Raw genomic sequence first — 21,117 nt, 5'->3', positions numbered from 1 at the left:
CCAAAAGAAACTTAAAATGAAAAGCAATGATTTTACGGTGTGGGTCTCTTTACTTTTATTTTGGTACTTGCAAAGAAGCCTGGTTAAGAAAAGATTAAAAGCTTTATCAATGTCATCATGTTTATATTCCATGTATAAAATAAACAAGTAATTGCTTAGTGAGGGCTAGCATGGCTCAACTATTATGCACACGGTTACACAATTTCTATAATGAGGAACATGGGTAATGCTTAGGTTACTTCTGGATGGTTAATCAAATAAAAATGATTTAACATTTTCAAATAAAGTATATTAGTTTTTCTCCTTTTCTCACATTAGTTTTTGAGGTCAAATACTACTGTACATCAAATGATTTTCTTCCACGATTCCAACCATGGTAATTGAGAGGGATGAACTAAAGTTTAGTATTCATATCCATATATAGGTACTTCAATCATAGGCAATACATGTAAATCAGAGGTTTAGAATAGCAATGTTATGATTATAAGCATAAAAAAATAACAAGTAAAGAAGTTAGAGAGCCCCCCCCAGTGAGCCACATCTCCTCAGTCACTGACTGCACTTACATATGGTATTCTGACTGGGCTAGACATTTATGTTTGGAAAAAAATCAACAACAGGGTTTCAGGCAACTGCTGTTATTGTAAAGTTAGCAACCTGTGCTAGAAACGTGCAGAGATTCACAATGTCACAGAAATCAATACCCGCACATAACAGAACCCTACAAATTGGTTTTTATCTCACTCAATTCCCACACTAGATTGTGTTTACAGCTGTCTCTCCAACACGAGCATCAATAGAGGGCCAATCCCTATCTGCATCGCATCGCTTTCACAGAATAGGCTAGATCAGGGGTACTCAACTCTTATCCTACGAGGTCCGGAGCCTGTTCGTTTTCTGTTCTACCTGATAAATAATTTCACCCACCTGGTGTTCCAGGTCTAAATCAGTCCCTGATTAGAGGGGAACAATGAAAAAATGCAGTGGAATTTGGTGACTAGAGTCTTTGACAATGTTTTGGGCCTTCCTCTGACATCGCCTAGTACAGTCATGGCCAAAAGTTTTGAGAATGACACAAATATTAATTTCCACAAAGTTCGCTGCTTCAGTGTCTTTTCATATTTTTGTCAGATGTTACTATGGAATACTGAAGTATAATTACAAGCATTTCATAAGTGTCAAAGGCTTTTACATGAAGTTGATGCAAAGAGTCAATATTTGCAGTTTTTCAAAACCTCATCCAATGGTAGAGCGTGGCGCGAAATACAAAAACCTCAAAAATGATATAATTTCAATTCCTCAAACATACGACTATTTTACACCATTTGAAAGATAAGACTCTCGTTAATCCAACCACATTGTCCGATTTCAAAAAGGCTTTACAGCGAAAGCAAAACATTAGATTATGTTAGGAGAGTACACAGCCAAAAATAATCACACAGCCATTTTCAAAGCAAGCATATATGTCACAAAAACCCAAAACACAGCTAAATGCAGCACTAACCTTTGATGATCTTCATCAGATGACATTCCTAGGACATTATGTTATACAATACATGCATGTTTTGTTCAATAAAGTTTATATTTATATCAAAAAACAGCTTTTTACATTGGCGTGTGATGTTCAGAAATCGTATTCCCACCGAAAACTTCCGGTGAATTTACTAAATTACACATGATAAACGTTGACAAAATAATTATTTTAAGAATTATAGATACAGAACTCCTTTATGCAATCGCTATGTCAGATTTTAAAATAGCTTTTCGGTGAAAGCACATTTTGCAATATTCTGAGTACATAGCTCAGCCATCACGGCTAGCTATTTTGACACCCGCCAAGTTCGGGGCTCACTAAACTCAGAATTAGTATTAGAAAAATTGTATTACCTTTGCTGTTCTTCGTCAGAATGCACTCCCAGGACTGCTACTTCCACAACAAATGTTGTTTTTGTTCCAAATAATCCATAGTTATGTCCAAATACCCCCGTTTTGTTCGTGCGTTCCGGTCACTATCCAAAGGGTAACGCGCGAGCACATTTCCAGACCAAAAAAATCAAAATGTTCCATTACTGTACTTAGAAGCATGTCAAACGCTGTTTAAAATAAATTTTTTATGGTATTTTTCTCATAAAATAGCAATAATATTCCAACCGGACAATGCTGCATTCATTCAAAGAGAAAAATAAAAAATGCCGTGGTCTCGTGAACGCGCATCTCCAATCTGCTATTATCTGCCCAGAGACAGGAGACGCCTCAATACGGTTTCTGAAGGCTTTAGAGAGCCAATGGAAGCCGTAGAAAGTGTCATGTAACCCCACAGATACTGTAGTTTTGATAGAGAAGCAAAAGGAGAACTACAAATTCGCAGACAGGCCACTTCCTGCTTGGAATCTTCTCAGGTTTTTGCCTGCCATATGAGTTCTGTTATACTCACAGACACCATTCAAACAGTTTTAGAAACTTTAGAGTGTTTTCTATCCAAATATACTAATAATATGCATATTCTCGTTTCTGGACAAGAGTAGTAAACAGATTAAATTGGTACGTTTTTTTCATCCGGCCGTGAAAATACTGCCCCCTATCCACAACAGGTTTAACGAGAGAATCACTGACATGATGTCAGCTGGTCCTTTTGTGGCAGGGCTGAAATGCAATGGAAATGTTTTTGGGGGGAATCAGTTCATTTGCATGGCAAAGAGGGACATTGCAATTAATTGCAATTCATCGGATCACTCTTCATAACATTCTGGAGTATATGCAAATTGCCATCATACAAACTGAGGCAGCAGACTTTGTGAAAATTAATATTTGTGTCATTCTCAAAACTTTTGGCCACGACTGCATATACTGCAGGTTGTGGGTGGCAGGAAGCTTGGCCCCAGTGATGTACTGGGCCATAAGCACTACCCTCTGTAGCGCCTTACGGTCCGATGCTGAGCAGTGGCCATACCAGGCAGTGATGCAACCGGTAAGGATGCTCTCGATGGTGCAGCTGTGTACGTTTTTGAGGATCTGGGGACCCATGCCAAATCTTTTCTTGGTGAGGTGGACATCAAGGAACTTGAAACTCTCGACCCGCTCCACTACAGCCCCGTCGATGTGAATGGAGGCATGTTTGTCCCTCCTTTTCCTGTAGTCCATGATCAGCTCCTAGGTCTTGCTTACGTTGAGGGAGAGGTTGATGTTCTGGCAACCCCACTTCCAGGTCTATAAGCTCCTCCCTATAGGCTGTCTCATCATTGTCGGTGATCAGGCTTGCCACTGTTGTGTCATCAGCAAACTTAATGATGGTTTTGGAGTTGTGCTTGGCCACGCTGTCGTAGGTGAACAGGGAGTACAAGAGGGGACTAAGCAAGCACCCCTGGGGGGCCCCCGTATTGATGATCAGTGTGGCAGATGTGTTGTTGCCTACCCTTACCACCTGGGGGCGGCCCGTCAGGAAGTCCAGGATCCAGTTCCTGAGGGAGGTGTTTAGTCCCAGGGTCCTTAGCTCAGTGAAGAGCTTTGTGGGCACTATGGTGTTGAACGCTGAGCTGTAGTCAATGAACAGCATTCTCACATAGGTGTTCTTTTGTCCAGGCGGGAAAGGGCAGTGTGGAATGCAATTGAGATTGCATTCATCTGTGGATCTGTTGGGGCGGTATGCGAACTGGAGTGGGTCTAGGGTTTCCGGGATGATGGTGTTGATGTGAGCCATGACCAGCCTTTCAAAGCACTTCATGGCTACTGACCTGAGTGCTACGGGGTGGTAGTCATTTAGGCAGGTTACCTTTGCTTTCCTGGGCACAAGGACTATGGTGGTCTGCTTGAAACATGTTGGTCTTACAGACTCGGTCAGTTGGTCCTCGCATGCTCTGAGTACACGTCCTGGTAATCTGTCTGGCCCAGGCCACACACACAGCTTCCAGATAGAGACAGACTGTCAGAATATCTGTGGAGACGGGCTTACTTTAACTGCCTGCATTATTTAATGGATGGAGGACATAGTGACAGGGCCTACACAGGCTCACTCCTACCGCTCAAATAAATAGCTACACATACAACATTATAGTATACAATAAACATTAGAAGAAACACCAAAAATGTACACAGACACAAGGTGATACAAGCTGATGGTATGCCAGAGGCATCCACCCACAAACAGAATTATAATCCAACTTTTGGGACTGAGACATTTTACCGGATTCTATAGAGATCGATTACAATACCAAATATTGTCACCACTTCAAAGCAAACAAACAAACTCAAATGTTACATCAGCGCCTACTGTTCAATGCTACTCTACAATAATAAGCGTCAACAGGCTTGTTCACAGAGAGACCTCTAGAGGTTTGTGGGCTGTACAGGACAATAAATGTTATACAAGTTAAAGGACTCTGGGCTTATATAACATACATTTACATAATAAATGACCCTCTTCCTTTCCTCCACATTGAACTGACACTTGGCATTTTAGACCATTTCACAGACCAAGTGTGATATCTGCAGCAAAGGCATCTGAACCACATTAACTGTAGCTACAACACTGTTTTAAAAAGGAGTTTTATTCCATTCGGAAGTTCTGGGAAGCAGTTCAATGTCACCTGTAAGGTCGAAGGCAGGTACTCATAAGTCACTGATTCAATCATCTTTAGGCAAGGTTGGCATACATAATTCAGGTGAAATGTCTACCCTTTCCCTGAAAACACTCTCAATAAGTATGTCAAGGAGAACTGATCACCTCCTGTGAATGGTGCTGAGAACCAGAGGGAGGAGTGTCATTAAAATGCCTGGGAAGAAGTCAGATAAGAGGTATCAAAGGTCACTGGACCAGAAGAAAAAAGCATGATATGAAAACTGTCATGTAAAGCCTAGAAAGGCTGGAGACTCATGCAAATTAAGCATAACATGGCCTCAGACAAAATTACCTTAAATTCTGACTAATGCTAATAAACAAATGACAGACCATCTGAGGCAGCAAGTGAAGAGCATGTCTGGACATGTTCATATCATATCACACCAGAAATGTGATGGATCAAAAAAATGATTGTCCCTTCAAACTGTTCTAACTGAACCAGGGTTAATCAGAAGTACTAAAACAACTTCAACAGTATGAACACAAAATGTATTGGGTAAGAAATTAAAACTGCACAAATAAGTACTTAGACAGGGAAATACGCACAGCATTCAAAAAGCTAATCAAGACTAGGAATGAAATTATAAACAAGGTACAAGTGCAGCAATGAACCCATGAAATGAGGGAATGATGACCAGAGCCCTCCACATATGCAACATACTAAGGTGTAGGTAAAATGACTAGACTATTAGTCTGCTTTTACGTTATGTCATTTTCTTCCTTTTTTGTCAATGTTATCCTATACTGGAAAGTAAGCTGAAAGGAACAATTTTAACAAATTAAATTATAACAAAAAAAGAGAATCATCACACTCTAATATTACTGAAAACAAAAGAAAAACAAACAATGACTGCAATCTCTGGGCTTCAAGCTACTTTAGCAATTAACATATTAAATCTTGATGCAACTGAATACATTTCAGATAAAAGATCCTTTGTTGCTTGGATTTACAGAACCGGACTTCTCTCGAAGACCTGTGGGACCTTGGCAAAGCACCGGGGGTTCCTGTAGTTCTGGTTCTGCCATTCGTCCAGAGTATAAATAGTTAAGTTCATTCTAAAGGTCTTTGGTAATTGCTGAAAAAACTAAATTGGAAAAAAAGTATTAAAATTCAATTTCACCAAGAAAAAGGGTTAAAGTGAAATCAATACTCAGAAATGAAGAAGAAGAAAGAAGAAGAAGAAAACATGCAATCAATTATCAAATTAAGACCAAAATGTCCTCTACAGTGGGCAGCAGTCCGGTTCCGTAAATCCAAGCAACAATCTTTTATCTGAAATGTATTCAGTTGCATCAAGATTTAATATGTTAATTGCTAAAGTAGCTTGAAGCCCAGAGATTGCAGTCATTGTTTGTTTTTCTTTTGTTTTCAGTAATATTAGAGTGTGATGATTCCCTTTTTTATTATTTAATTTGTTAAAATTGTTCCTTTCAGCTTACAAACACACACACACACGGAGATGCCTGTACAGGCAGTGGAGATCTGAGGGGTGCTGCCACTGCCTGCCGTTGAGGCTTCGTGCCTGGTCAGCCACATGGTTCATCAGGTTCAGCAGCTCGGTCATCACCCCTGGAGACAAACCCATACAAGTTACACACACATTACAGGCTGAACAAGTTCAAAGAATAAGAATAAGATGCAGGACAGAAAGAATATACAATATCAATGGCATGAAAAACCTGGGAATTATTATTCCATTTGAGGGTCATTATGAGTATCATTCAGAAAGCTTGAATAAGTGGCTTTGGATAAAACCGTCTGCTAAGTGGCTTATACACCATTACTTAATAATAGTAATACTTATCAAACTATTATTATTATGATTATATATTATAATAAGCTCATGTCCATTATCAAAAAGGGATGCAATAATTGTATTCGAGATAAAAAAGGAAATTATCAATCTAGAAAAATCACATCTGAAACAAGTCTGCTCTAACACATGGGAAACTCGCCAAGAGCCATGTGATGTCATAGCTCACTGAGAAATGGAAATCCAAGAGACCTTCCTATTGTTACATGTGCGCCACCTGAGGAGGAAGGGCTCATGGTAATGGCTGGAGCGGAATTAGTGGAATGGTATCGAATACATCAAACACATGGATTCCATGTGTTTGATACCGTTCCATTTGCTCCGTTCCAGCCATTATTATGAGCCGTCCTCCCCTCAGCAGCCTCCACTGATGTGCGCATGTACTGGTATATGGTGACGGCTTCAGCACTGCACAGGTTTGAAAGCAGCTTTAAGATCCATAGGTAGGTTAGGATTCAAGTTTATTAATACTGGTAAATACAGACTTCAAGAGGAGAATGAGAGGCAACACTCAAGAATTAGAGTATATCCTGCTTCTTTACAAGACCTCAGATATGACCTGACAGAGTTGAATAAGTTATGCTATATTGATGCTTTCACCCTTCTAGTCATGTGAAAGCATTGATTAAATAATGATGCATTTGTGAAGTGGTTGAGTGGGAAAATAACCAGACTCACTCACTGTCTACATTCAGAGAAGAATTTCAGAGAAATAAACCAGTCTCTGGAAATAATACTAGTCAGGTAAGAAATGATCAAATTGCTCCCTCTAGAGGAAATACAGAACTTCACAAGGACTCTCTAAAATGTACCCTCCTGAAGATTCTTCTCTGGAGAAGATTTCTGCACAGACCTGGTCTCGGATCCTTTCTGCTCAGGCGGCGTTGAGGGTTTGCTGCTGTTGCTCTGTTGCACGCTGGGAACCCCACTACTGACCTCACCTGGACACGGCAGAAGGTCTTAGAGCAATATGAACAGAGAAATCCACATAACAGCTATACAGTCACAACCAAATCTTAACAGTTGATGCAGGCAAAACAAATAAATAAATATGCATATGGACACAAAATACAGGAAACTTGTTTGTTAATGATGAAATATTATTAATTATATCTCACAGCTACATTAAGAAACAATATATTTGCATATTACAATTACGATTCGGCCTGGTTGCCAACAGCCTATACTGTGCCCCTCCTCTAATCTCAGTCCCTCGCTAGCTCTCTATGATAGACGCAAGTGTTCTTGGAAGTATGGCAACTAATCAGTCTTCTCCGTTTCAAAATACTGCATCTTAGGAGTCGATTCCTAGCAGAAGATGTATTTTCTTTCTACTAACAAACTTTCAAGAACTTTCTTTTAAGAGAGAATATGGACTGCGTCCTGTTCAAAATTATTTGATTGACAGTTCTTGTAGCCTAGTAATGGACGTTAGTCCCGCTTCAGAAGCGGCATTCCAAGACACTTTCAAGGGTATATGACTGCGGTAGATATAACTTTATTGCCCGGCCCTAGCGGTCATATATACGTAATAGGATCATTGTTCTGCATTGTGAATTGAAGTGGAATTTTATGATTTTCTATCGTTTTAACAGAAAACCAATAAAAAAAATGCTGTTTTAAGGTTAAGTATAATTGTCCATTTGTCACATCTCTGGTCAGCTTAAGGACCTCTTACCTGGACTCGGAGAGGCTATGGAATGAATGAAGCCCCCCCTTCCTCCTCCACCTCCAAGCCCTCATCTGCACCCTCCACTGGGACTAGAGGTGCCCCATATAACCCATAAGAAACAACCTCCAGAGTGAATGAGTCGATCGGCTGGCAAACCACAGCCTGGCCCTCATTGGGCTCAGGGAAACCTGGGGGATACGGTGGCTCCCCCTCCTCTGACACAGCCACCTGCGGCCTCTGCAATCCTTCCCTTCCCCTGGCCAAAGAGCTGTACGAGATGTGGGGCTGCAGGGGCATCACAGCTTGAGACACGTCCTTCCCTGCCCTCAGTGCTTATAGGTAGGACCTGGAGAAATAACCCTCATCGCTCATGCTCTCCTCTTCCTCCTGTTGGTTTATCTTTTCCTTTCCCTCGTTTTCTCTTTCTCCTTCTCCCACCATCTCGTCTCCTTTTCCATCCTCCCCCTCCTCATCATTTCCCTACCCTGTGTTGGACTGAGCCAAGAGAGGCTTAGTTTGCTGGTTGTCTCCGTCACTGGGGTTACGGACACTGTCCTTGTCGTAAAAGCTGTTACAGCTTTCAACGAAGGCTTCAATGCCCTCATCGCTCCCCCTGTCACTGTCAATGGGGCTCAGGCACATGTCATCCACGTCAAAGTCAAAAACAGGCCTCAGTGTCGTTAGATGCTGGGCTGCTTGGAGCTGCAACACCACCCTGACAAGTGCCTGCTTCACAATCTCTATTTTCAAGTTGCAGAATGTCTGAATTGCGTGACTAGTTAGTGCTGCTAGGACTAACCCTACCACTTTTGCAAGTTATTATTCTGGAATACACAGAGTGGTCTCAAGTGGCCAAAAGTACAATTATCATCTACTGTATGCATGGTTTCTCACTACTAAGCCTATGAAACCAAGCATGCCATGACAATGAAAATGATCCAGAATCACAGGATGGAGAACAATCCACTTTTTTTTCTTTTTTTCTAAAGATTGAAATAAGAAAATCTAACATGAAACTAGCTTTACCTCTGTGCCGAACCAAGCCATATACCTACCAGCTCTTTAAAAAGTTGGGTAAACAATACTTTCCTGTGGATATTTTTGTCTCACATTTAGAGCAGCAGAAGGACAAACAGTACACCAAACGGTAGAGTTTGCATGTAATTTTATTCAACACTCTGACTTGTAAGGAACATTTACACGAGACCGCACACAAATGTCTCAGGCTGTATATACAATGCATTCAGAAAGTATTCAGACCGACCCCTTCTCTTTTTCCACATTTGATTACTTTACAGCCTTATTCTAAAATTGATTAAATACATTTTATCCTCATCAATCTACACACAATACCCCACGATGACAAATTGAAAACAGGTTTTTGGAATTTATTGCAAATTCATACAAAATTAAAAACATAAGTATTCAGACCCTTTGCTATGAGACTTGAAATTGAGCTCAGCTTCATCCTGTTTCCTTTGATCATCCTTGGGATGTTGACAACTTGAATGGAGTCCACCTGTGGTAATTTCAATTGATTGGACATGATTTGGAAAGGCACACACCTGTCTATATAAGGTCCCACAGTTGACAGTGCATGTCAGAGAGAAAAAAAACAAGCCATGAGGTCGAAGGAATTGTCTGTAGAGCTCCGAGACAGGATTGTGTCCAGGCACAGATCTGAGTAAGGGTACAAAAAATGTCTGCAGCATTGAAGGTCCCCAAGAACACAGTGGCCTCCATCATTATTAAATGGAATTAATTTGGAACCACCAAGACTCTTCCTAGAGCTTGGTGGTTCCAGGACCTCGGTCAGGCATGACTCCAACACCATCATTAAGTTTGCTGATGACACAACAGTGGTAGGCCTGATCGCCGACAATGATGAGACAGCCTATAGGGAGGAGGTCAGAGACCTGACTCTGTTGTGCAAGGACAACAACCTCTCCCTCAACGTGATCAAGACAAAGGAGATGATTGTGGACTACATTCTCATCGATGGGGTTGTAGTGGAGCAGGTTGAGATCTTCAAGTTCCTTGGCGTCCACATCCCCAACAAACTAACATGGTCCAAGCACACCAAGACAGTTGTGAAGAGTGCACGACAAAACCTATTCCCCATCAGGAGACTGAAAAGATTTGGCATGGGTCTTCAGATCCTCAAACGGTTTTACAGCTGCACCATCGAGAGCATCCTGATGGGTTGCATCACTGCCTGGTATGGCAACTGCTCGGCCACAAGGCACTATAGAGGGTAGTGCGTAGGGCCCAGCACATCACCGGGGCCAAGCTTCCTGCCATCCAGGACCTCTATACCAGGCGGTGTCAGAGGAAGGCCCTAAAAATTGTCAAAGACTCCATCCACCCTAGTCATAGACTGTTCTAAAAGATTTCACCTTCCTTATAACTGTATACATCTTTGTATGTTTAATGTTAGAGAACATTTGCATATTTTCTAAAGGTCTCTCTTGATCAAATTGTCTGCCCCCTTCGATGTGTATGTCACAGAGCTCTACTTTGGCTTCCTGAACTCGTTAGGAACTCATTAATATTGTCCATCTTTGACAAACAAAGTGTTTTTTGTTTAAAATCTATGAATTATTTTAGATTAATGGCTATGAATCGATCTCTGAACCATGATTACGCCACTTTCTCCTGCTGCGCTATCACGTAATGATTGCAGGCCTGTGGTTTGTCAGTGGCTGTGGTTTTGGGTTCAGCCAGGAGTTGATGGACAGTCAGGAGAGCGAATGAAACGGTAGGAGGGACATCCCAGCTTCTAGTGGTTTCAGATTTCACATCAGAAAAAATACTATTGTGTCCGTGGGAACCAGGGCTGTCGATCTATCCACAGATCGATGTATAAATGAAAATGTCGGTCGGAACCGGTACCAGAACCATACAGTTCCCCTTACATCTAAGAAGTCTTAACTAACAGGGTTTTAGTTTTTTACAAAGTTAATGGGAAAATATGTGAAATGCTAACGTTTGTGGGCTAGCATAAAGAGGCTTGTCTGATGTTACAAGCTACTGTTAGCTAGCTAACACATTTGCACTTATTTGCTTCCCTCCCCCATATCATATTTATAGTATTTACCATTACAAAGAAAAAAAATTAAGCACTGACCTGTATGGGTTTGTACAACTTGTTGGACTGTGCGAGTGATGTGTCAAATTTAGCTAACGTTCATAAACCAATTCTATTTTTGACAAACCACCAACGGCACGTGCAAAAGCTTGGCACCTTCATTTTACAGGCACGCATGAAACTAGAGGTCAGTGAGTTCATATGACGTCTTCACATTATGGATTTAACCAGATCTCCGAAGATCTTCAATCAGAAATAGGCAAAGATAAATGAAAATATATCTTGTTACGAAACCCCAAATATCATAAAGACCAATCAAATATAAAATACTGGTGCCAAACAATGTGACCCTACGACCAACAATGCCATGAAAAATACTAATAGCTACCATCTATGACCAATATCCCAGATAATTGGCACAGTTCATAGTGTAAGTCTTCAGAGCTTTGTGGCCCCTATTTAGAGAATGCATATTACTCAAAATTCAATGTGTTGGTGTCAGGAATGAGTTCCCAAGAGAGTGACATAATCAGAGGTGCACGTGGAGGCACAAAAGGGTTTGAAGTTGAGGCAGGGGACTCGCTTCCCGAATGAGAGTAAGTATAATGGTAGTGTGGCAATAACATAGTGTGTTCGCTATCAAAGTTGAGTTCACTTCCGCCTTTTGGAGCAAATTCACTGCATTATCCTCAGTCTTGAAGTGCATTCTATGTGCTTCAACTTTCTTTCAAACTCCGCTCATCTACCAACACCTCTCAAGGCCTCACACTACAGTACCATCAGACTTCTGATACCAGTGCAGCAACATTGGGGTGATAGAGGGCCACAAAATTGTGAACCACTATAAAAAAAGGTATTTTGAATATACAAAATACCATTCTCTGAAGTATCTTGTTACAAATTACATTGTGATTTTTCCAGGCCTTTGAAATACAAATGACTAATGTAAATCCTCAAAAGTAATTGAAATACGCATTTTAAATACATGTAACAGAAATTCTGCCCATCTCTGCCTACAATGACCTAAACAAACAAGACCCAACATTATTATCCTCATATAACATGAATTTATGTTAATGTTTAATGTCAATGGCATTAATTACTTGAATATAACCACAGAGATAGCTATTATTTGATGATGGAGCAGAGCAGTGTGTATTATATACAGGACCAGTCAAAAGTTTGGACACACCTACTCATTCAAGAGTTTTTCTTTATTTTTACTATTTTCTACATTGTAGAATAATAGTGAAGACATCAAAACGTGTGTGTGTGTGTGTGTGTAAATATATATATACATATATATATATATAGTTGAAGTCAGAAATGTACATACACATTAGCCAAATACATTTAAACTCAGTTTTTCACAATTCCTGACATTTAATCCTATTAAAAATGCCCTGTCTTAGGTCAGTTAGCATCACCACTTTATTTTAAGAATGTGAAATGTCAGAATAATATAATTATTTATTTCATCACATTCCCAGTGGGTCAGAAGTTTACATACACACAATTAGTATTTGGTAGCATTGCCTTTAAATTGTTTAACTTGGGTCAAACGTTTCGGGTAGCCTTCCACAAGCTTCCACAATAAGTTGGGTGAATTTTGGCCCATTCCTCCTGACAGAGCTGGTGTAACTGAGTCAGGTTTGTAGGCCTCCTTGCTCGCACACACTTTTTCAGTTCTGCCCACAATTGTTCTATGGGATTGAGGTCAGGGCTTTGTGATGGCCTTGACTTTGTTGTCCTTAAGCCATTTTGCCACAACTTTGGAAGTGTGCTTGGGGTCATTGTCCATTTGGAAGACCCATTTGCAACCAAGCTTTAACTTCCTGACTGATGTCTTGAGATGTTGCAGGTAGCCAAGATTGCAAGATTGAATCCCTGAGTTGACAAGGTAAAAATCTGTCATTCTGCCCCTGAACAAGGTAGTTATTCCACTGTTCTTAGGCCGTCATTGAAAATAAGAATTTGTTCTTAACTGACTTGCCAAGTTAAATAAAGGTAAAAAGGATATTTTTTTAAATATCCACATAATTTTCCTCCCTCATGATGCCATCTATTTTGTGAAATGCACCAGTCCCTCCTGCAGCAAAGCACCCCCACAACATGATGCTGCCACCCCCGTGCTTCACGGTTGGGATGGTATTCTTCGGCTTGCAAGCATCCCCCTTTTTCCTCCAAACATAACGATGGTCAATACAGCCAAACAGTTCTATTTTTGTTTCATTAGACCAGAGGACATTTCTCCAAAAAGTACGATCTTTGTCCCCATGTGCAGTTGCAAACCGTTGTCTGGCTTTTTTATGGCAGTTTTGGAGCAGTGGCTTCTTCCTTGCTGAGCGGCCTTTCAGGTTACGTCGATATAGGGCTCGTTTTACTGTGGATATAGATACTTTTGTACCCGTTTCCTCCAGCATCTACACCAAGGTCCTTTGCTGTTGTTCTGGGATTGATTTGCACTTTTCGCACCAAATTACATTAATCTCTAGGAGACCGATCCTTCCTGATCGGTATGACGGCTGTGTGGTCCCATGGTGTTTATACTTGCGTACTATTGTTTGTACAGATGAACGTGGTACCTTCAGGCATTTGGAAATTGCTCCCAAGGATGAACCAGACTTGTGGAGGTCTACAATTTTTTTCTGAGGTCTTGGCTGATTTCTTTTGATTTTCCCCATGAAGGTAGGCCTTGAAATGCATCCACAGGTAAAACCGCCAATTGACTCAAATGATGTCAATTAGTCTATCAGAAGCTTCTAAAGCCATGACTTCATTTTCTGGAATTTTCCAAGCTGTTTAAAGGCACAGTCAGCTTTGTGTATGTGAACTTCAGACCCACTGGAATTGTGATACCGTGAATTCTAAGTGAAATAATCTGTCTGTAAACAATTGGTGGAAAAATTACTTGTGTCATGCACAAAGTAGATGTCCTAACCGACTTGCCAAAACTATAGTTTGTTAACAAGAAATTTGTGGAGTGGTTGAAAAACGAGTTTTAATGACTCCAACCTAAGTGTATGTAAACTTCCGACTTCAACTGTATATAAATAAAATACAATAGCCTCACACTGATGCATACATTTTATTGAATTCAGAGGTAACATAATACCAGAAATTATAAAAATGTATTTCAAACTGTATCAAAAATGTCAGCGATATTAACACGGAGACTTGACCTTAACTCAACCCCTCATATGATATCTTCAAAATGAAATCTCCAAACTGTCAAGTAAACTATCAAAATTAGCACAAACCAGATTAGACAATATTACAGTGGTACATGTAAGAGCTAGACGGATATTATAATAACAATCAAGGACATGAAAGTATGTGCTTTGTAGAGGGATGAGTGGAGAGTGCAAAAATAGATTTTGCAATAGAATAAAAATAAGATTCTTTATACACACACAATGTATGCAAGTAACACAGGCGGCCGGTGAAACCTTTATTGGGGAGGACAGGCTTAGTAATGGCTAGAAGGGAATAAATGGAATCAGTTTCCATGTTTGATAATATTCCATTCACTCCATTCCAGCCATTATGCGCCATCCTCCCCTCAGCAGCCTCCTGTGGCAAGTACATTTTGTTAAAGCCTATTTTCCCAATTATTAGAGCCATTGAGAGCAGAGGAGGTGATGGTCACCATCACTCTTTATTCTTATATTTGGCATCATGGCTGAAGTTCACTCCAGCTGGTGGCTTTGACTACATCACCAGTAAATTTCCCCTCTGAGTGAGTTACTCCTCCATCCACTTAGATTAACAAAAGGAACATAACTGTGGCATTCACACAGACTCAAACACTGACCATGGATGTGTTGACCTTAAATATACACACTATTTTCTGCCTCTAACGCTTAAATGCGCCTTCACCAAATGCTCAACAAGTGACAAATTATAGCTCAGTTTGTATCAGATTATATATACTGTATATACACACACATACATACAGTAAAAACATACCAGTCAGTAGAGACAGAGGAAAATTGAATAATGGGGTATTGAATGTAGCAAACACCAGATGTCCGGATGTTTAAAATTAAATTAAAACAAATGGTATTGCTTTGGTCTTAGTTTTGGAGGCTCTCGACTCCAGTAGGTCCCTCCTGGTTGGTCAGTTAGACACGCTAACAGTCACATCCCTCAAGATGGCAACACTGAGTGGACTTTCAGGGAGAATCATGTACAAACTCCACTAGGCCTGCTATTCTTTCACAGACATCCCACAGTCACTGCCTCTCTACTGCTTTCACCCACAACCCTATCGCTTTCCTTCACCATCTTTCGCTCTCCCCCTCGACGCCTTGCTTCCGCAGTGGCTCCACCCTTAGAACCCAAACATATAGTCTTTTTCGGCGTTGTCTGCATCCGTTTTGTCCCAGTTAGCTGGGGACAGGCACTCTTCAGTGTTGAAGTCCTGAGGGTTTACCCCAATGTCCAGGACCTGGGGGTTATTGCGAGACTCAGCGAGTCTGGGGGGGGGGAAAGAGAGAAAGAAAGACATTTCACTTATCACATTCATAAGGCAAAAGATACCAAATATCAGATGGGATGTGAAAACTCAATACATTGAGTACAATACATTCAATACATTGAAATTAACAGACATGTGGTAGCTTTAACATTCAAAAGCATTTAAATGACAAATGTGTGTATTGACATGATAGGAAAGATACTATACAAAAATGTGTCAAACTTGAGTAAGCAACTAAAAAGACAGTGTGTTACAGTTCCAGTATCCAGAACTAAACTGTAGAGGCATGTCTTTTTAAATGATCAAACAGTGAGGTATGGTTATCCAAGTACTTCACACAGCTACAACTCTCAGGCCTGACACTCTCAACACCACTTCACTGCTTTCGACAGTAACACCACTTGGCTCACCATGTCATTACTCATTCAGTGATGTTGCAATAACGGCGAAATGGCTGTAGATGTGAAGCAGAATAACACACAAATCCAAGTTCATGTGGGCATGGACAAAATGTGAATAAATGACAACAACATGTTAGCAGAGAACCCTGCCGTTCATACACAGCACAGCCTTCCCAACCTCTGTGCACTTTGCTGGTGTAATGTTGGAACCTGTAGTCCAAATTTACATCAGACGGGTAACTTCTCGGTCTTGGTTTGAGCCATACGTTTGCTCAACATAAGGGAAGTCAATAGGACAGGGTTCTGAGCCATGGTAATGGGATGCTCCTATAGGGACATATGCAGCTACAGGCGTTTGTAATGGCAGAATGCTACAGATCCACATCCATGCTCAGACAGATGGGCTGGGTACGGTGAGGATGGAGAGTGACAAAGGGGTCACAGTTGTGGTGAGGGTGGTGAATGGAGTGGGGGTGACTGGGGGAAGTGAGGGAGGGACACTGCACGTCCAATGGATGACGTCATTACCTGAGTATGATTCAAAGCTATCCAGACTGCGGCTGAGGGGTGCAAAGGAAATGTCAATAGTCAGACAGCTGTTTTACTATTCCCCTATATTTTTATTATGAAGAACACCAGAGCATTTCCAATTAACTTAAAAGTTGCATTAACTTCCTGCAGCCAGAAGATGGCACTGTAATCCTTCTTGAGTTACAGCGATCTTAGTGAGGTGAGTGTCAGTGTTGAGAGTTCCGACTCCTGGGCACAAACCTCCTTCATATCGATGTTTAAAGGAATGTACAAGGAGAGAAAGTTTAGGTGCCCATACAGCTAAACTAAATCACTCACATAGAGAATGAAGGCATGAAATGTCAACTCTGTCTCTTATTGTATAACTCACTAGTAAAAAACTCTAAATAACAGGGATGGAGGATTGTCACTAAAACTGTTCTTTGCTTCAGAAGAAGTCCAGAAGGAGGAAAGCCATTCAGTCTAAAATGACAGGCATCCCTGGACTTCCAGAGTCCTGCTACCCCATTATACCACCCACAGCAAGTTTGGAGAGACAAAAGCCCATCTACCAATAAACTGCCTTTTACTGAGAGTTATTTCCTGAAACTCAGAGGAAAAGTCTGACCTCATTGCACCCCATTCCCAGAGGTAAAATAAAGGAAAGAACAAGCATTAGCAAAAACAACATATCCCTGACTGTTAATATGCAGGGAGTTTATAAACAGCCCAGTCAAGAGAATGACTAAAGTCTCACAGACAGAAGCTTATTTTCTGTCATTGCTGGTTTTGGTCTTTTTTTTAAATCTATACTCAAAGTGCTCTTAGGAGCTTGTTTAAAATCTCCAGTTGCCACTTCCAAGTCTCCTCAAGTAACTAAAAACGATCCATACTCATATCATATATCGGCTACAGGCATACAAGGAAAGCAAGTACTGACATCAGTCAAGTACTGACATCAGTCATGTTTGGTCAGTCCATATGACAGTGAATCAGTTCAGCAGCCCTCATATGGAGATATAGAGTGACAGAACTTCCTCTCACTCTTCACCACAGCTCAACACCCACTACTTCAATAAGAGTGCAGCTCTGCAATCAGCTCTCTCTGATAGACAAAAGGCTAGAACCGACTCATTTATCAATGGTGCGTGCGTAACAAAAATACTCTAAACCTTACATGTGCCAGTTTTCCTGCAAAGGTTGGTATTTATCCATTTTGAACATGGGAAAGTGTGTGTATCAAACTATAGCTCAGACCATGCATACACACAACTTCTAGTGGTTGATCAATTGTATTGCAAGCAAATAACGTCATGATAAAACAGATACCTTTGCCATTGGTAAGGATATCGCATAGCAGCTTACAGCATAATGTTTCGTTGACTTAAGGCCTAAATCATACTCATATTTTCTGACATGACTAGTTTATTCCCGCTAGACAACCAATATTAGGCTACCATTTATCCATTAATAATTCAATAGCCAAGAAAGCTTGGAAGTATATAGACCTGTAGCCTATTAAAAATATTTGATAGTATGGGTAGGCTACAGTATTGCTGTAAGATAGGAGTGCGATGTCATAGCCCATTTAATATTAGAGCCTATACCAAGGCAGGAGATAGAAACCCAATCATCTATTGATTAACAAAATATTGAACAACAATTTGACTTTTGCATAGAAGTGTGGGCTGTAGCATTTACATTTAAATTGTTTGAATAGACAATCAATCTTGTAGAATGCGCAGCCAGTGTTTGGCACTCGCTATAGTCGGCATGCATTTTTTGTTTGAAAAAGTCACTGCAAAATATGAAACATTCTACCCACACCTCTACAGAAATGTGATGAAATTTGCCTTTGCACTTTTCTTTTAGAAACTGACATGGCCCAGTTCCAAAATGTCCAAATAATACAGCAAATGAGGGTGTTTTTGTTACTATAAAAGATGAACGGAAGGTGTTTTCCAGACAGGGTTGTATTGCTCGTTCACAAGCACACAAATATATGGCTCTGATTTATCAATGAAAACGTGTATATGTTGCGTGCAACAGTTCAATAAATCCCAATAATTTGTTGCGCACGCAAATACTAGAATCTCCACTTACGACAGAATTTAGTAAAAAATGTACACATGGTTGATAAATAAGGCCCCAGGTCCTCTGCCTACTAAATTTCCCTCAATTAAAGCAATCTGTGGTCGGACTGCCCATCACTTCTCCACAAAGTCCCATCGTTAATCACAGCAGCATAGATTAACGGCCTAGTGAGTAATTACTGTGTGTGCAGACAAATAATTATCTGATAACAGCACTAGAATGGTCTCAATGCTTGATTACCGCCCCTCTGAAGCACACTGTCCCTACCGCCAGACAAAGACTGATCAACAGAGGAGAGGCCACCGTCAGTTTCAAATGAAACAAAATGAAAAGAGTCCTGGGGGAAATGAAAGCACTGATAAGACTGGAATTAGACTAGAACTTAGTGGTGACATAAAAAATAAAAAAAACATCTTGGGAATTGTGATTCAGCATCCCTAAAGACCTCATCAGGACATGTCATTGAAACAAGATGGACTCCTTTGAGCTCTGCATGAGTTGGGTTAGTTTAAAATGAGCCCTTGAGCAGGGTTGGGCAGTAACTGATTACAAAAAATCTGTAATTGTAATCAGTTACGTTACCAGCCACAATATTGTAATCGGATTAAAGATACTTTTGAAAAACTAGATGATTACTTCATGGATTACAGTTACATTTAGAAATTATGTTTGTGACAAAATACATGATGACATCTTTCTGTTATCTCAATAAAATGAAATGAATCATTGAAAAAAGGTGCAAGTTTTAGTTTGTTCCACCTCAGAGAGTCTGACCACAAGTCAGAGACCACTATGATGACACACCAAATGCATTTGATAGATCCTTTTTGTGTTCTTCTAATGCCTCTTAAAAGGAAAATTCCACCCAAAAACGATATTTTGGTAAATGTTTTGCATGTCAGCAATCAAATGAAGATATATTACCTTCAAAATACAGAAATACAGCCGGTATGATGCATTTTCAGTCATATGATGCAAAATGCACCATACTGCCTGTATTTCTGTATTTTGAAAGTAATATATCTTGATAACTTGATTGCTGACATGCAAAACATTTTGGGATTATCTCAACAATGGACTAATGAAACAAATACCAAAAGATAGTTTTTGGGTGGAATTTTCTTTTAAGGGGAAAGTAATCCAACTAACTAATCAGATTACATTACTGAGTTTGGGTAATCTAGAAGTTACGTTACTGATTACAATTTTGGACAGGTAACTAACAGTTTACATTTAAAAAGTTACCTACTGAACCCTGCCCTTGAGGAATCCCAGTCTGTACAAGAGCACAGAGAATACACTGAAGGACGTGTCCAGTTAACCTTGAACCTGCTAGTTGTATGACCGAAAACCAATGCTCTGTGTATTTATCCCGCAACCACTACCATTGAAGCTTGCAGAATACAATCTATCCAAAGTCCTCACTTAAAAACCTATTGTTAAATCACTGCTTGTGGGGGCCTGGCCAGTAGAAAGGCAGGCTGAGAAAGCAGAAGATAACCAAGTTGGGCGTTAGGCCAGTTAACTAAACACAGCCAGTTTCTTGGATATAAGTGCAACGAGTGCCCAGCGGCGAGCCAGCAGGTAGGAATGGCAGTGTTTATAAGACAAGCCTTAGCCACCGGCTATTGTGTGCAGTAATGCAGAGGGACTAGACAGGGCACAGTAAAATTACACACCTTGAGAAAGCTTCATCCAGACCATCCTCAAGCTCCTGCCAGACAAAACACACATATAGACAAGGTCAGGGAAAGAAGACCATGTCAAAATAATTGAAATACTGTAAAAAAACTAAAAAACTAAATTTGTTTCAGAAAGGTTTACAGAAGGTAAACTACAGGAAGTGATGGCATGATGAACGTCTCTTTTGGCTTAACAACTATAAATGGAAGGTTTGGGTTCTGAGCAGCTAAAGGAAACACACACCTCTATCCAAACGTTCCCTGTAATATAAGTATATGATTGCAGAGTAACAGCTCCACACCCTCCCCTGCTATGGGGACCATCTGATAAGTCTTGTTCTGTTCAATGCACCATTGTCCTGAGCTAAACTCAACCCATAATCATACTCTACTATAAAGACACTGCCTTTGAATCAAGTATGTATGCTAGGAGCTACTGCCAATACTGTATTATTTCAATCTTACCCTTACAGTATACTGTAGCCATTCTATGTCCATTTGATGTAACCATACAGCTCTCCAAGCCTTCATTCTCCCATCAATAAAGCATTGCCCCTCTTATTAAGCATGTGTAGCTACAATAGTTCTATTCTAGCCCCCATTCTCTTACCCATACAGTATTGTTGTTCTCTGTGGCGTGGTTGTGCGTCATGAATGGGTCTGGTTCGCTCTCCTTTGTCCCTGAGTGCAGCAGCGCCATGTTTGCCCCCTCTGCCAAGTCTAGAAGGTTCCCTGTGGCCACTTCTGAAACACAGAGAAAA

General features: G+C 40.5%; 1 protein-coding gene across 2 annotated transcripts in view; it reads right to left on the bottom strand.

Annotated features, from left to right (window-relative positions):
• Positions 1–14,258: 14,258 nt before the first annotated feature.
• ldlrap1b (low density lipoprotein receptor adaptor protein 1b) overlaps positions 14,259–21,117 on the bottom strand; it is a 73,936-nt gene continuing 67,077 nt past the window's right edge. For both annotated transcript variants that reach the window (XM_014160478.3, XM_014160652.3), the window contains 3 exons: positions 20,967–21,100; positions 20,354–20,388; positions 14,259–15,667 (listed from right to left, as the gene is read on the bottom strand). In XM_014160478.3, the coding sequence (XP_014015953.1) occupies positions 15,523–15,667; positions 20,354–20,388; positions 20,967–21,100 (314 nt within the window). In that variant the 3' untranslated portion in view covers positions 14,259–15,522. The remainder of the gene's footprint in view (positions 15,668–20,353; positions 20,389–20,966; positions 21,101–21,117) is intronic.

This window comes from Salmo salar, chromosome 01 (assembly GCF_965601325.2).
Source record: "Salmo salar chromosome 01, fSalSal1, whole genome shotgun sequence".
Classification (NCBI taxonomy): domain Eukaryota; kingdom Metazoa; phylum Chordata; class Actinopteri; order Salmoniformes; family Salmonidae; genus Salmo; species Salmo salar.
The sequence above is the reverse complement of the archived record's forward strand: the minus strand, read 5'-3'. Positions and strand labels throughout refer to the sequence as shown.